The sequence below is a fragment of the Magnolia sinica genome, chromosome 1 (assembly GCF_029962835.1).
Source record: "Magnolia sinica isolate HGM2019 chromosome 1, MsV1, whole genome shotgun sequence".
Lineage (NCBI taxonomy): Eukaryota > Viridiplantae > Streptophyta > Magnoliopsida > Magnoliales > Magnoliaceae > Magnolia > Magnolia sinica.
The window spans coordinates 132,742,322-132,760,178 of NC_080573.1; the positions used below are offsets into that span (position 1 = coordinate 132,742,322).

Sequence of the window (17,857 nt, forward strand, 5' to 3'; positions counted from 1 at the left end):
AGAAAAAACAAATTTCATATTTATCCAAAACTTCTCTGACCATAGAAGGGTTTCAATGGTAGACGTTCAATCCCCCACTGGCTTTTAGGGCATGTTTGATTTATGAGAGAAGAGGTAATTACTTGATAAATAAGTAATAATTACTTATGAGGTAATTACCGCATTATTTCTTGTACCGATGTTGACGGCTTAACTTTTCGACATTAAAATCGAGGATGGCTGCCAAATGAATGTAGGGCCCACTGTGATGTACATGATGTATCAACACTGTTCATCCTATATGTCAGCCTTATTTAGGCCATGAACCCAAAAATGAGGCAGATCCAGAGCTCCAGTGGACCACACTACAGGAAACAGTGGAAATTGGATGCTAGTCGTATAAAAATTTATGTGGCCCCTAGATGTTTTGGCTGAAGCTGATATTTGTGTTTACCCCTTATCAATGTTTTTATAACTTCATGAATAGATTAGATGACAAATAAATATTAGTGTAGGCCCAATAAGCAAAATAATTTTCAATGGCGGACGTTTAAGGCCATTATTTCTTGTGGTATGGGTCACTTGAGCATTGCATTTGTCTCAATTTTGGACTTAGGCCCTAAAATTTTCTAATAAAACAGATGGACGGTGTGGATATGTCATGCACATTACATTGTGGTCCATAAACGTAAGTAAGATTTTTTGGACTAATTTTCAAGACGAAAATGCATTTGAAATTTCAAACACGGTGAAAAGGTAATAATAACCTTTTTCAAAGGTATTTTCGTTATACACAAAAATCAAACACGCCCTTATAGTGTGGTCCACTTGATAGTTAGATCTGTCTTATTTTTCGTTTCAAGCCTTAATACGGGCTCGCCAAAATAAATGAAGGGTTTGGATAGAGCACATACCTCATGATGGGACCCACAAAAGCAGTGGGGGATTGCACTAGCAAAAAAAAAATACTGTACGAAATGCCGCAGCACTACTGCCGTACTGGCGGTAGTATGTGCAGTAAATTTTTTTAATTTTTATTTTTTCAAAGAGAATTTTTTCCCCCTTACATTTTTCTCTAAAACATATTTATGTAAATATGTATATATAAGCATATAAAAATATCTTTCTTTCTTTTTATTCATTTAACAAGCATATCTCCTAAATTAGAATGAGTTACTTAATGTACCATATATGATCTTGGGGTAGGAGAAGCTACTTTAGCCAACCAACCTAGTTATTTTTCAAGATTCCATCAAGTCGATGGTCGAAAATCCATTTCATTCACTTCGCAGTCAATTTCAATTAGTTCGCAGTCAATTTGAATCATTTCGCGGTGAATTTCATTAATTCGTGGTCAATTTCAATCAGTTCGCGGTGAATTTCATTAATTCGCGGTCAATTTCATTCACTTTGCCGTCAATTTCAATTAGTTCACGGTCAATTTCATTCACTTCACGGTCAATTTTACTCACTTCGCGGTCAATTTCGTTCATTTCGCGGTGAATTCCGTTCACTTGGTGGTGAATTCCGTTCACTTGGTGGTCAATTCCGTTCACTTCATTCACTTTACAGTGAATTTCACTTACTTCGGGGTGAGTTTCATTCTATTTGCGGTGACAAGGGGAGCAAAGAATGGACAAGAGAAGGCCATTAAACGAATCGACCTAGCTACAAGTAAGCTTCTCAAGGATGCGAACAAGTGTATAAATATTGACAAGCCAATCTTTGGAAGCGTGCCCGGAGTCAAAATTGGTGATGAGTTTTGCTACAGGGTGATGCTTTCTATCATTGGCCTTCATCAGCCTTATTAGGGTGAGATAGATTACATAAAGGTAAGGGGAATGATTTTGGCTACGAAATATTAATGTTCCTCCTAGTTAATCATGTAATTCATCAAGTTCTGTCAACATTCCTACGAAGTGAATGAAATTCACCATGAAGTGCGTGAATTTCATCACGAAGTGAATGAAATTCACCACTAAGTGAGTGAACTTCATTGCGAAGTGAATGAAATTCTAGGTGGACCACACCACAAGAAACAATGATCAATGGGTATTAAAAAAATTTTATAGGCCACAAAAGTGTTGGGTCAAGTTGATAATTGTGCTTTGCCTTCATCCATGTCTGTGTGACCTTATCAACATGTTGGATGGCTAATAAACTTCGCGGTCAATTTCATTCACTTCACGGTGAATTCCGTTCACTTCGTGATCAATTACATTCACTTCATTCACTTCGCGGTGAATTTCCTTCACTTCGTAGTGAATTTCCTTCACTTCGCGGTCAATTCCCTTCAATTCGCAATGAATTTCTTTCACTTCACGGTGAATTCCATTTAATTCGTCTACTTTGTGGTGAATTTCATTCACTTCGCGGTCAATTCCACTCACTTCGCGATCAATTTCTTTCACTTCGTGGTCAATTTTCTTCACTTCATGGTCAATTACATTTACTTCGTGGTGAATTTTCTCCACTTCGCAGTGAATTTCACTCATTTAGCGATGAATTCTATTCAATTCATCTACTTCGTGATGAATTTCCTTCATTTTTCGATCAATTTCATTCACTTCGCGGTCAATTCTATTCACTTCATTCACTTTGCACTGAATTTACTTCACTTTGCAGTCAATTCCCTTCATTTTGCAGTAAATTTCCTTCACTTCGCGGTGAATTTCATTCAATTTATCGACTTCGCAATCAATTTCATTCACTTCGCGGTTAATTCCATTCACTTCGTGGTTAATTTCATTCGCTTCGCGGTCAATTTTTTTCACTTCGCAGCCAATTCCATTCACTTCGTTCACTTCACGATGAGTTTAATTCACTTCGCGATTAATTTCAATGGCTGTGGTTATAATCCGTAGCCATAGGGAACCCTAACTTTCATAAATAACATTTTTGATAAAGCAACAAGGGCATGTTGGTCCAATAAATGTGTATCTGTATAGCAGGGGACTAATCTTGGAAAGTAAGTTTGGATTGCTTAATGAGATAAGTGGCTTAAAAGTGAGGAGTACAGTAATAAAAAATCTCATGAAGAAAATGAACCATTTAAAATGGAGGCGGATTGCGTACTGAGTAACTCAGTAGGCTTAGCGTACTGAGTAAACTCTGTGTGTCCCGCAAGAATTCATGCATTTTATCCACCCCGTCCATACACTTTAGCAGATAAGTTCAGATATTTATCCAAAAAATTGAAGCATATCAAAGCTCAAATGGACCACACCAATGGAAACAGTGTGAATTAAACATCTACCATTGAAATTTTCATGGGGACCACAGAAGTTTTAGATCAATCTGATATTTGTTTGTTCACTTCATCCATGTATTTGTAATATTATGAATAGGTTGGATGACAAATAAACATCACTGTGGGCCATAGAAAGGTTTCAATAGTAGAAATCATTATTCCCACGGTTTCCTGTGGTATGGTCCACTTGATCTTTAGATATACCTCAATTTCGGGCTCAACCACTAAAATTGTCTGAAAAAACGTATGGACGGAGTGGATAAGACAAATACATTCACGGTGGGTCCAACTGAGTTTACTCAGTACGATAAGAGCGTCCTGAGTAACTCAGTACGTAATCCGATTTCTTTTCAAATGGAGAAAAACTTTTATACCATGGCAGTGTGTGATGGATGATACGCAGGCAATTAGAACTTAAATAGAATTTGCATACTTGGAATACTATGTTAAAGTCAAAATATACTGTCCAAATTATGGGTCCCATCTTAGATGTATCATGAACCGAACTTCAAGCTTATTTGATCATCTGAATCTGGGATCGTGAGATATTCATTTAACGGTTAAACTGAAAGTTATCCAACGGTCCTATTTCAACCAGTAAACCTTGTCCAATCAGGGGTTATTATACTTCAATAATCTAATTTTAAGACTATGATCGAGAGACGGTGATTTTTTAAAATTTAACCGGTTTAATTTGAGTTTATATATGCCACGTGTATGTTTTATGAGTGCCTGTGTATCAAGCACCGTACAGTCCCTGAGTACCATGAAACTCCACTATCCATAAATGAGAGAGGTTTCGTCGATGCGTGCCTACTCATGTCAGGTTCTCGACGATACGTGCCTACTCATGCAGCCGTTGGATACGGGTTCGTGTTTCATACTAAAGGGCTGCCGACGGTTCGGGTTCGGATAATATTCTTTTTCATTTTTCACCCTACACGAGCTAATCGGGGTCGGGCTTTCGGGTTTAGGTCTCGGATCTTAATGACTGGATAAGATTCCACACACATTTGCCACTTGAACACATGCGTTGGCGAATGAACGGGCTCTCTTACATGAATGTGGTTTGAGAAACATCAGTCCTTTTTTAAAAAATAAAAAAATTATATATTGAATATACAAAAAATTAGAATTAAAACTGAGTGGACCCGAACCCAACTCGATTTGACCTGATCAGCTCCGATTTTAACCGATGAACGTTGATGGACGTTACCGGATCCCAGCTAGACATGAATTTTAACCTGGTTAAAAAAGGCGAGACCCGAACAAGCCAAAAAGTTAAATCAGAACCGTTAAAATCTGGTCGGGTCCATTGGGTACCCACGGATCTTAGGTACGCATTAACGGCCCTAATTTTTCAACTATCCAAACCGTTGATATCATCGGCCTCTCCGTGGATGGAGGATAGATAATAAATAAATAAATAATGGCTGATAACTATTGATAATTTGACTCTCTTTTTTTCTTCTGACATGGATTGTCTCCTTAATTACTCTTTGGTGGGCCATTGATCGAATGCTTCCTATCTTCAAGGTTTTCAAGCCAGCCACCGTGTACGGTGTATCTCATCGGGTCCGGATAATCGAGCATGGTTCCAGATCTAATGGCTGTAGCCCGAATGTATCCCATGACAATCTGCCATAGCAAATCCTCTAAATCAGGCAGTTTGTCCGGATTACATGATATCCATAGTGGGCCCATGACTTACATGGTCTGGATTAAGGCAAATGCGTACCACGTGAGATGAATGTGTGCTGTAGTATGGTAGAGAATGATGTACTTAGTTTATCATTGCATTGGGCCCGCAGCTATTGTTTGTAGATTAGAATCATCAACCGGTGTCATGTGGGGCCCACCGTGGTGTATGTATGGCATCCAACCCGTCCAAAAGGGTTGCTCCGCATTGAAAACGGGATGTACCAAATAATTAGGCTGATGCAATTAGCATGTGGGCCACATCATAAAAAACAATGGACAACCACCCAAAAACTTCCAAAATCATGTGGTCGTTCATGTGATTATTTGATCACCGGCCTAATTTTTGCTACATCCCATTTTCATGGCATCGACCTGTTGGATGGATTGGATGCTACACAACCACGGTGGGCCACCCGTGCAAACTAGCAGTAGATTTTCATCTAGAAAACAACTGGAGAGGAACCGGTCTGCTAATGTTCTAAGGTCGACCCGGCAGAACTGAGTATACACATGGAGGGTGACTTATCAATTTGCACCATCCATCTTTTATGGCACAGCTATGAACGGTTACTGGTTAAAAAATACAGACAGAATTAATGGACGTTCCTATTCATTTAATCAATGTGGCATTCTAAGTAGTAAACAGAAAGTACAAACATTCACAACGTGCAAGTGAAGAAAGATGATGGATGAAAATGTCTATTACACGTCCATGATAGGACCACTAAATGGACAGCCCCAGTTTATTAATTATTCTGCCATCTATATGATACAAAATGTTTGTTCTAAAATTAAGAGAGATTTCTCTATTAAGAGGATAATACTTACATAGCTCTCCTATTAGATTTATCTGATTGGAGGGTATATAGATTGAATCTTCTTATTAAGAGAGACTGATAATTTAATTAGTATACCTTCGTATTATACGTAACATAAGAAATATTGGAATGGATGGAAGTTTAAAGGTACAAGTATAGGAATTTAGTTTAAGGCACTTCTCTCTTTTTCCTCTAACCTTAATCTCATATAAATGTCTTCCCTCATAAACCAAAGTGTATCAAATTTAAAGCTCTCATAACGTATATAATGTTCTCTTTCTTTATGGTTGAGAATCTACATTTCCAGTGGGATTTTGATTGTCTCTGCATGTGTTTCCACGTAGCTATAAAAATAATTGTGATTACACATTCGAGATCATTTTATTTCTATGAAGCATAATTTTTAACATACCCACTAATAAAAAGTTGTTTGGATATGAAAGACTCATGAAAATTCTTTCATAGTTGTCATCAATCATCAATTCTTAGTACATTAGGGACCCAAACTTCCACCCATTCATCATTAATATCCACTGCTTGGTTTCTAGCTCACGTCCTTCATTTGTTTACATGTGACATCATCTTATATGCCAACACTAACTTAAGCCATGCACCATAAAAATATAGATATGTGGCATCATCTGTGTTACATGTAAATATTATATTAAGAGAGGAGGTCATCTTGCTGAACTCTTATGCAAAATATAATAATAAAGGAGACTTATTATTATTATTATTCCAATCCTATTAAAAATCAAAATGTCACTAACTTTTCAAGTCTTTTATGTGCAAACTTGCATGGTAATCCTGAGACCACGTAGCTAAAGGTGTCAGAATTTTGGAGCCCAATGTGTTTTATCCACACCATTCATCTATTTCACCTAGTCTTTTTAGGGCATTAGCCCAAAATTGAAGCATATCCAAAGCTCAATGGATTGCTTCACATGAAACAATGGGAATAATGATGTCCACTGTTCAAACACTACTAGCGCTGACTGTGATGGTTATTTGTCATCCAACCTGTTCATAAGGTTACACAGACCTGATGGATGAAGGAAAAGCACAAATATCAGTTTGATGTTATGTGGTACTCTTAAGAGAGTGTCCACATTGCATGCTGCATGCGTTGGATTAATGGCCATGAGGCCCTCTTGATCCTAGCTATTTAGGATGGTGATTCTGGATCATCCCACATCTGCTCATTGACCAAGCTTCTAATCATTTGTCATTGTCTATTATTTTTACTGCAAAATTCCTTAGAAATCAAGATTTTGCCAAGAAGTGCTTTTTGAATGGTGAAATTACCATGATGCCTACCATACATTTTCCCTTTAGAAAGTAGTGAAGTAGAGAATTGTGGGGCTCACATGATGTTTTTATAATATCCAACCCATCTAATAGACATAATCCACCATGATATTAAGAAGGACAAAAATTTTGGTTGACTTAAATATAAGGTGAGCCACACCATAAGCAATACCACATACCACTCAAATACATTAAAATGCATCTGCAGCCCATTATTGACTTAATCTTTAAGATTATTGGTTAATGTGATTATTGTAATTAGATAAGTATATTTAACAGGTCCAATGTCATATACACATCATGCGGGCTTGGAAATTTTCTGACTTTATTTCTTTTCAAAGTAAAACAATACATGGGGTAACTTGGTAACCTCCCTTCTCCGAAAGCTCTAGCCAGCCATTTTAATCCCTGATAGGATTGGTTGGTAAATTTAAAATTTATGAAGAATTTTTCCAAAATATTCTTAATATTATTGTTGTTTATTCTTAAAACAGTTTTTAAATCATTGAAAAGCAAATTAAGGGGATTAACATTTCCAAATAAGAGAGTCATTTCATCTTAGGAGTTGATGATCTGGCAATTAGGATAGTGATAAAGATATCCCATTACAAATACAACAAAAAAATAACAGAGAATCTGCCAAAATTACAAGGGAACACAGAAAATCACCTACAGAGCAATCCCCCACTGTGATTAACCAATCTCACCACATTCTCCTCTTTACTTGGGTGAATATCAACTGTCCCATTCTTTGTATATTTTACTATATTAACATATAACTCACTTGCTTATAACATCCAAGCTGGGAGAATGTGGGCCACCCCATAAAGATCATCTGGACCCAAAAAACATAATGGTCCATTCATCAGGCAGGCTAGACGTTGAAATAAATGCTCAGCCCGTTATCTGACTCAATGTATTGTGTAGCTCACTTGATGAGTGGATTGATCAAATTTCTTCATCAGGTGATCTTCATAGTACAGTCCATTTCGACAGTCCGGATATTCCACCAAAGTAACACATCAGCAGAACATAAAGGAAGGTTGTATATTAAAGTTAACATGCAGCATTGTATGTGAACATTTCTCGTAGGAGGTGCATGCATTGCATGTGCGAGTATTAAGGAGAGATCAGTAGATGAATGAAATGTCTCCTCTTTATGAGACATGCATAAACTAACATAAAGACCTATCCATGTGAGTGATCGTTTATATATTTTCTAATGGAGGTGGAAATAAAGCTCCTCTAATATATTGGCTTTATGCCCCACCTGGTGAATAAAAAACATTGGGAAAATTATACTTTTAATGAAACTATCTGTCACGGGCCACCATCCGCATTGTTATTATGTGTGGCCAAAGGTAGGACACATGGCATGCAGCGGCCGACGAGGGCTTGAATGATTGCTCAGGCTACCGAGAAATCTACCAATAAGAGGGATTAATGATGATAAATGATTAGTTGGAAGATCTCATTCACATCATTTTAAGTCGTCATCATCTTTTTTGTCGTTGTCTTATATTAATTTATTATTATTATTTAGTTTAGCCCATGAGCCTTCATATCCTTTCTCACCACCTCGAGCCAGGCCTTTCTAGGCCTTCCCTCATAAACATAAGGGCTCACGGCAAAACATTGGACCTCTTTTACAATTCCCATTAAACCTAATTAGTCCCATTTGGCTATTGCATGTGACGCGGTGTGTTGATCAATGGCTGAGCTTTTTAAGGGCATAATAAGGGATGGCAATGAGCTAGGGTTGGTCCTAGCCCAGCCCTTGTTCCATAAGCCTTGGTATTGGCTCTAATCAGGCTAGAAAGGCTTTGGTGGCTGGTCCTGTAAGGAAAGAATTAAATGACCAATGGTTTGAAATAATAGCACAATTTAATAATTTTTTAGGGGTACACCCTCCATCGACCACAGGTCCCATTTATAAATCATTTTGATCATTAAAATATGACTCTATATCCAAGAGTTCTATTAAACTACACATATAATTTGAATGGAAACTGCTAACAAGTCTATTTAAAGCTAAACATATGTTGCTTTTTTGTAAAACTGTGGCCCACTTTATAATTTCACTAGACCAACAGGCTGGACCAGGGTCCATTCATTATTGGCTCTGGCCAAGCTCAGCCCAGACACCAGCCTTACATTTCAAGTGCCCGAATCTAGCTCTTGAGCCAAGTTTACGGTCCCAACCCTTTCCTACAGGGCTGGGCCGCCGGGTCCATTTCTACTCGTAGACATGCCAAGGCCAGAAGAGCAGGGTCCAACCAGACATGCTTCCCTACAAACTTTGGGCTTCGCTATGAAATTCAAACCTTGAGAATGATCATATGGCCTTGACCCTGCTAGAATGATCATCAAGTCAAGTTTTTGGGTTCTTAAACATGTTTTAAACCCCAGTAATAGTGATCCAACATAAAAGCATGCTGTTTTGCTGAAAACCGGGTGTACCAAAGTGGACAACAGTTCTCATTTGAAAAACAAAAACAAAAACAAAAAAGAAAAAGATAAAGAAACAAAGAAAAGCAAATTCTTAGATAATCAATAACCCAAGAAGCCAGATAAATAGTTTGTTAAATCTCTTCATTTCAATTATATAAATTAGCCAAGATTTGCTAGCCAGAGAACATGTTAACTTGAGAGATATCCGAAAAAGAAAAAGTGTTAGAAATCCATTGCAAACAGATCAAACAGCATAAAATGCTGAGACTAACACTCCACAAAACCAAAGTCTTACAAAAGCACCACACACTGTCGTCTGTCTGAACATGAATTCCAGCTTGTAACTTTTAGCCAACCTCTAGCAACGACCCTCCAGCTGCTCTTAGTCTCTTTTACTGTTAGCCCACCTGAATTTTGGCTTAGTGTGACCCCCTCATCCAAGTGGGACACACACAATCGATGGGCTGGATTTTTTAACCACATCTCAGTGAGTCTTATAAACGATCATGAAGGTTTCAATGGGTGGGTATCTAGTCTCAATTAGTGTCTGTGGTGTGGCCCATCTAATGTATGGATTGGCATAACTTATACAAGTGCGGCCTACCATGTAACGGTGCATCTGAATGATGGTGTAGATGTTCAACACAGATCACGGTGGGGCCCACAGAGCTCGACCTCATGTGAAGCTCCCTTAAGGCCATTCATACTGGCATTGTCCATGAACGCTACGAAGCCTGATACATGGGTGACAGAGATGATACAGGGCAGCATCAATGGTGAACAATACGCAAACAGAAAAAGAAGCCGATCATCTGGTAAAGAACCCATTTGGTGGTTAGGATTGCTTGATCAATGTAATTTTAGATACATTCTCCATCCACAATGGGACCCACAATTTGGATGGTATAGATAGCCGTAATCAGTGCTGACATGTGAGGAGATGAGACATGGTACATGCTACCATTTTTAGATTGGTGCACAACGAATTTAAAAGTCTGAACCATGACTCTAGTTACCTACATGCTACCAAGCTTCTACAATGCCAGGAATGGCTCTGGTGCAAGTCATCCATCCTATGCTTGTCATTGATGGACGTCAATCCAAACCATTCAAGTTCTTGACCACTGTTTTGGAGGCCGAAATTTTTCACAGGTTGGACGATCAATCAATCAATCACATTCAAATAAACAGCTAAAATGCAAACGAGAATTTATGCTTTGGTAGAGGGTGATGTTTCTCCGTACAACTCTGTCATTTTTACTTGTGTACGGTTTAAGAGTACTCAAGAATGTTTTTAAAATGGAAAGCACCACGGTCTCCGGGATTGAATGGTATAGGATTGGGAAACGGATTGGCTACTCCCCTGCCACCAGCCAATGGCTGGTGGTCGGTGCTTTGTGGGCCCCACCATGATGTATGTGTTTCATCCATGCCATCCATCTATTTTTCTAGATCATTTTATCGTGTGAGACCAAAAATGAGGCATATCCCAATTTCAAGTGGACCACATTACAGGAAACAGTGTTGATTAAACTTCGACCATTGATTTGGGGGCCATAAAAGTTTTGGATCAAGTTGATCTTTGTTTTTTTTTTCCCTTCATCTAGATTTGTATGACATAATTAATCAACAGATTGGATGTCAAATAAACAATATAATGGGTCTTAGGAGGATTTTAATGGTGGATATCTAATCACTATTGTTTTCTTGTGGTTTGGTCCACTTGAGATTTATATCCATCTCATTTTTGAGTACAAGTCCTAAAATAATCTTTTAAAATGGATGAAACACATATATCATAGTGGCCCATAGAGACCCCACCACCAACCATCGGGCTAATGGCAGGGGGAGTAGCTAATCTGTCTCCATAGAATTGCATTAGGTGGGATTAACACGATTAATGCACAATGATTGCACGTATGGAAATATCATGGTATTTTGGCCCTTCAATTTTTATGTTTGGGATAATCATGTTTGGAATAAAAATTTTACTGCAGGAAAGCATTGGATTAAGCAAAACCCCATGAATTAATATAATCAATGAACCAAATTCACAATGGCATGGATAAAACACATGCTTCAATATGAGGGCCCACATGTGTACCGAAAACTCATATTGCAATTCTATCTCATCTAATTTCAACCCTTCCAATCTTATCCAAATGCTAAATAAAATTTGCACAAGACAAAATGCAATTCCACTCCCCTGTAGCTTTTTTTTTTAGTTTTCGTCACCCGGGGTACTCGAATATATGACCTCCCGTTGAAACTCTTGTTGGCCTGCCAATGCATGAGTAAGGAGTCAAAAATAATCAGCAATACCTATTCTTAACTATAATACCCAAGCACTGTGGGCCCCACGTTGTGTGAATAACATCCCCTCGGTCCATTAGGTGGCCCTCTCAAAAATAGGCCAGGAAGCCACAATTCAGTCAGATCCACGACTCATTGGGTATTTGGGTTTAGGTTTTGAGTTGAGTTTGGATCAAAGAAAAGCATTTACATAGTGAGGCTCATATGATTGGATGGATTAAATTATACACACATGTGCCACTTCGACACATGTGTGCACTATCGATCTGGTATAGATCGCGCACCATGGAGATTGAAAGTCTACTACCATGGATGTTTATGATTTTAAATGGTTCAATGTAGATCATTTATTCAACATTTTTTTTTTTCCTGGAAACTAATTGGACAGAAAAATAGGTTCATTCCACTTGATTTTGGAATATGGCCTATCAAATCGATGGCCCACCAAAATATAAGTTTCGATCACCACCTTCGCTTCGCTTTCACGATGATCAATTGTACGATCCTCGATCCGAGGATCCGTACACTATACTCTAGCATTCTATCTGTACGAGTGGGGCACATGTTTCCGTGATCCAGACCGTTGGTCTGATGCGACTCATCTGGATATTGATAAAATAAAAGTCTCCGACACTGTACCATCAGATCTACTGATCTTAAATAATTTTTAGGTAAATGTGAACCGCTACAAGTTGAAACAATAGATGTGTAAATAGGATAGTTTTAGGATATGTCCAATTGACGTGGGTCCTAGCAGACCAACGGTGCAGATCACGGAACCATAGTGCCGACTTGGACAAATTTAAAACCCGAGCACTACGTGCGTATACTCGGGTCATGAGCCATACAACTCCATCCTTTTTCTGTTGAGTGTACCCGCTCTAAAATCTATATAGCATACAGCCTATATAGGTTTCAGTATATGTTTTGTGCAGTTTTGCAGAATCCGAAGAGATTCTTCTTGGGTGGCCACGTGCTGACATCAGCTCGTCCGTACAAATGGATGGTGGCCCAAACCGACGCGGATTAGATACCGACAGGTTAAGTGGCGAGATTCGCTACTGAAGTGACGTCACCAACTTTTGTGGGCAACCATGATGTATGTTTTGTATCACACCGTTCATTCATTTGGAGAGATCATATTAGAGCATCATATATAGACTGAGTCAGATGCAAAGCTTGAGTGGGCCCCACCACAAAAAACAGTGGGGAGAGTAACGCCCACCATTAAAAAGTTCAAAGGGCCACAATAGTTTTCGATGAAGCTTATATTTATGTTTTCCCTTCTTTCGTGTCATTGTTAACACACGAACAGTTTGGATCTCAAAAAAACATCAAAGTGGACCTTACTAATAGTGGGCATTACTCTCTCCACTGTTTTCTGTGGTGGGGTCCACCCTAGCCTTGGATCTGTCTCATTCTTTGTATAATGCCCGCAATTAATATCTCAAAATGTATGGACGGTGTGGATACCAAACATACATAATGGTAGGGTCCACATAACTTGATGACGTCACTTCAGTAGCAAATTTCGCTACTCAGCCTGTCAGTAGCTAATCCGCGTCCGGTCCCAACGGGAAGCGAATTGGCTGGTGTTCTACACACCACCGACCTGGATGGTGTGAGTACGTGTCGTGAGAAGACGGGACGCGGATTGCGTCCTCCCCGCCCGTCTCTATCCCCGAGCGAGAAGTTCTGTGGGCGGGCCAAATGTGATGTATCGGTTTATCCACGCCGTCCATCCCTCCACTCTGATTATTATAAGATGGGTGCACAAAAATGAGCCAGATTCAACGCTCAAGTAGACCACACCAAAAAATAAGCTTGGGTTGCATGAAATGACACAGCGGTAAATGTCAGTTACATTAAATGCAAGAGTCATCTATGGTGTGGTTCACTTGATCGTTGGATCTGTCTCATTTTTTATCTTATATCTTAAAATGATCCGAGAGTAAGAATGGATGGCGTGGATAAACCGATACATCATAATCGGCCCGCTCACAGAACTACCTGTTCGTCTAGAGACGGGCGGGGTAGGACGCAACCCGCGTCCGTGAAGACGAGCGCTGACGGTCTTCGAGTATGAACGGTTCAAAGGAGATCAAGTTTTTATGGCCCCACAATGATTTATTTATTATATCCACACTGCATGCATTCCGAGAGATCATTTTAAAATATTATTCCAAAAATGAATCGTATAAAAATCTCAAGTGGACCACCCCACAAATAGCAATGGGACAATAACTCTTACCATTAAAACATTAATAGGGCTCGCCATAAAGTTTATTTTCTATCTAAATATGTTAATAAGGTTAAAAAGATGGAGAGGAAAAACAAATATCATATTGATTCAAAATTTCTATGACCCTCAAGAGGGTTTCAACGGTAGACGTTAAACTTTCGCTGCTTTTTGCAGCTTAGTCTACTTAATCTTCGTATTATCTTATTTTTCGTGTCAAGCCTTACGACGAGCTAGCCAAATGAACGGATGGTTTTAATATAACATGTACATTCATGATGGGAACCACAGAACTTAGTGACGTCAACGTACTAGCCTGATCTGCTGTGTCCTATGTGTGGTACATCAGCCAATCCGTTTCCGGCCCAAGCCACGTATAAGTTCTAATTGCACTCTGTCGACTGCACTTTGAAGTTGACTCGCGTCCCATGTGAAGACAACTCACAAGTGTGTAAGATCGGACCCGTTCGTTGGAAATCCCTCACAGTGTAGATTCATGTATATAAAATCAGGAAAGTTTGATCATTATATGGGGCACGCATGATCGCAGAATTTGAACCGCCGGATAAACTTGTTTCACCTTTTTCGATCACAGCTGAGGCCCACCAGACGATTGGAGAGGCATGGGTGTTTTAGATATGGAATTCGAATTGTTGGAATTGCTTGACGAGCGGCTGTGATCTCGCACATGCTTGGGGCAAGTGCAATTACCATCTGGTCATCATATAAACCCTAGATCTCTAACAATTTGATAATGGTAGGGAAATGATAAACTTACATCATGTTCGCAGTCCATTGATCTTGACAGTGTAGCCTATCTGATGAATAGCTGGGGGACCTAATTTTTGGACCAGTTCATCTTCGCGATGGGGCCCAGCGTTTGGATGGCTCGGATGGGACTGCAGAAGTAAAATGTTCTCACAGTTCTAACGCTTGCATTAGACACTTCCTTTGCTTGAAAGAAAAAGGACAGCCTAATGACCTTTCTACAACTACATTTATTCTCCTATCAGAATGGTTATATAAAAGTTTATTAGCAAGGGACAAACACGAAAAAAAAAAAAAAAAAAACATGTACGTAATCCGAGGGAAGGAGAGAGAGAGAGAGAGAGAGAGAGAGAGAGAGAGAGAGAGAAGGGGGATGTGGGGTCCTTTCCGTTACTGGAAGAATCAGGGGCTCTGCAGTCTAAGATTGCTGGAAGAAATAGGGGCTCTGCAGTCTAAGTGATTGGGTGTGTAAGATTTTTCTTAAATCCTCACTCACCGTAGCCACTGTACGTTTTGTAGTACCCAAAAGCACGTTACTTCCTCATACTATCTCTGTTACTAGTCGTACGTGGACTGCTGAAAATCTCTCTCTCTCTCTCTCTCTCTCTCTCTCTCTCTCTCTCTCAGAGGGTGCCTTGTGGTTAAAGCAGAGATAGAGGAGAAGGGACACAGAGAACGGATTGATTGTATGGTTTTCAAGTGAGTTGTCAAAGTGAGCGATAGGTGATTTTGGGAGGATTGAAGTCTTGAAATAACAGAAGAATCGCTTGTATGGAAAGCAAGATCTATTGCAGATAAACCCAAGAAAGAAAAATAAATAAATAAAGAAGCCTTGCTTGGACTTCGTTGTGCTATATATCCAGGCAATCATATGCTCTTGAAGTGATTCAAAAGCCTCACATCTCTCTCTCTCATCATCCATCATCACCTTCATCATGAGAATGTGGGCTGAGCAAAAGAAGAGTGTGTTCTGGCCTCTTCTCATCACCATTCTTCAAATCATGAGTTGGGTGTCAGCAGCAAGCAGGCTTTTTCCACGTGAAGTTGAAGGTGAGTCCTCATTCCAAATTACAAAACTACCAATTTCCTTTTTCATGGAAAGTGAGAAAATGAGGTTTCTTCTGACTTTTACTTGAACCCCATTTTCTTTTACCAGATTTTTCTTCACTTATCTCGCTTTCTGCAACAACACATGCCACCTTTTACTCTGCCTGCTCTCCTCTGTTTTAATGAAAAGAAAAGGAAAAAAAAAAAAAAAAGAATTTAGTAGAGCTATGCTGACTTTCCATGTGCTTTTGATCTTAACGCAGTCCAAGCTCCAAGCTCCATGCAATCTGGTTGGGAATCAAAACAGGTTCTCTCTCTCTCTCTCTCTCTCTCTCTCTACATTTGGTGATCTTCATTGCCTCAACTTGTTAATATGCTCTCTTTATATACATCTATATGTTTTTGTTTGACTTTTTTTTTTCCTTTTTACAAGGGTTTCAAGAGCAAGGAAATGGAAGGAGGATTGCATGAAGAGGCATTTGAAGCGTTAGGGACACTTGGGTCAAAACCACCTAGCTGTGATAACAAGTGTGGGGGATGCAGCCCATGTGAGGCCACACAAGTGCCCACCACCACTGACCATTTGGGCATTCAATATTCAAACTACGAGCCTGAAGGCTGGAAATGCAAGTGTGGTCCTTCTTTCTACAACCCATAGATAACAGAGAGCTGCTTCCTATCTTTCTTTCTTTTCTTTTCTTTTCTTTTTTTCTCCCCTTCCCATTTTCCTATGGAAACATGACATCTCTACTATACAAAACCCATATTCATTGTCAAATATAGACAAGTTAATGGAATTTTGTGGGTTGAATTCCGTTCTTCGTTTTAAACCATCCCTCTTTCTGATTTCTTTTATTCTACACATTGCTTGTGTCCAAAATCAATTACCAGAGCCATCAACTTTAAAAATAGAGTCAACATCCACACTGACAAGGGAATCCTCCTTTCACCAGTAGTAACAAAAAGCAAATTCTCGATCCAAGTGTAACAGGTCTATCCTCTCTTTTTATCAAGCATGGTGATGGGGACATTTTTTTCTAACAGATGGGTGTAATCTCTCATGGATGGTGTAGCTATACATGAAAGTAGACATGATTATGGGAAACAACGTTTAGTCCCTGCCTTTCTTATGCATGCGCCCTTTTTTTCTACTTTTTTTTTTGGTATCAGAATAGTGCCAAAAATAGTAATCAATTACCATTAGTACAAAATAGGAGTGCAAACATAAACAGTGCGAATGATGCAATGGTTTTAGTTACAATACTATATTAGGGCCTGTTCCGTCGCAGCTTTTTTAAATCTCTAACTATTTGTTAGGGATCATAATTGCTAGTTCCTACACTGGTATGCTAGGTGGGGGCCACCATAATGTTTGTGAGAAATCCACACCATCATGTTTTGAGAGATAATTTTAGGATATGCCGCCAAGAATGAGGTGGATCCAAGAGATCATATTAGGACACACGACTAATAATGAGGTGGATTCAAAACTCAAGGCAACCACAGGAGAGGAAACGGTGGGGATTCAGTGACCACGGTTTGAAAACAAAGTTTCATTTTTGGTGTTTTCACTTCATCCCAGTGGGAATGACCTTATAAATGGTTTTGATGGTTTTGATGGCATACAAACATCAAGGTAGATCCCAGGAAGGTTTCAACGGTGGGAAACTCTTTCCCCAGTAGTTTTCCCTCTCACGTGTGGCTGCATCGTTGGTTGCATGTCCTAAAATGATCTCCCAAAATGGATGGAATGAAACGCTTTCACAGGAAATCTGCGTCTGCCCCCGGATTACTGAAGTCAGATTGTAGTCCACCACCAGCGCCGTGTGACCAGTGCAAGACACATTTAGGACGTAAGGCCAACCATGGATAGGCCAATAGGGCACACATGATTGTGGTTTTCTTCCCCCACCTGCCCATGGATGGATAGGATCATCAGTGGAAACTCATACTTTACCCATGGCATCATTCATGGTGGGACCT

The 17,857-nt window shown here is 39.3% G+C and overlaps 1 protein-coding gene across 1 annotated transcript; it reads left to right on the forward strand.

Moving 5' to 3' along the window:
- Positions 1-15,572: 15,572 nt before the first annotated feature.
- Positions 15,573-16,688, forward strand: LOC131218248 (EPIDERMAL PATTERNING FACTOR-like protein 6). The gene is made up of 3 exons (XM_058212929.1): positions 15,573-15,877; positions 16,138-16,181; positions 16,308-16,688. The coding sequence occupies exons 1-3, from the start codon at positions 15,763-15,765 to the stop codon at positions 16,530-16,532; spliced, it is 384 nt and encodes a 127-aa protein (XP_058068912.1). The 5' UTR covers positions 15,573-15,762; the 3' UTR covers positions 16,533-16,688.
- Positions 16,689-17,857: the final 1,169 nt, after the last annotated feature.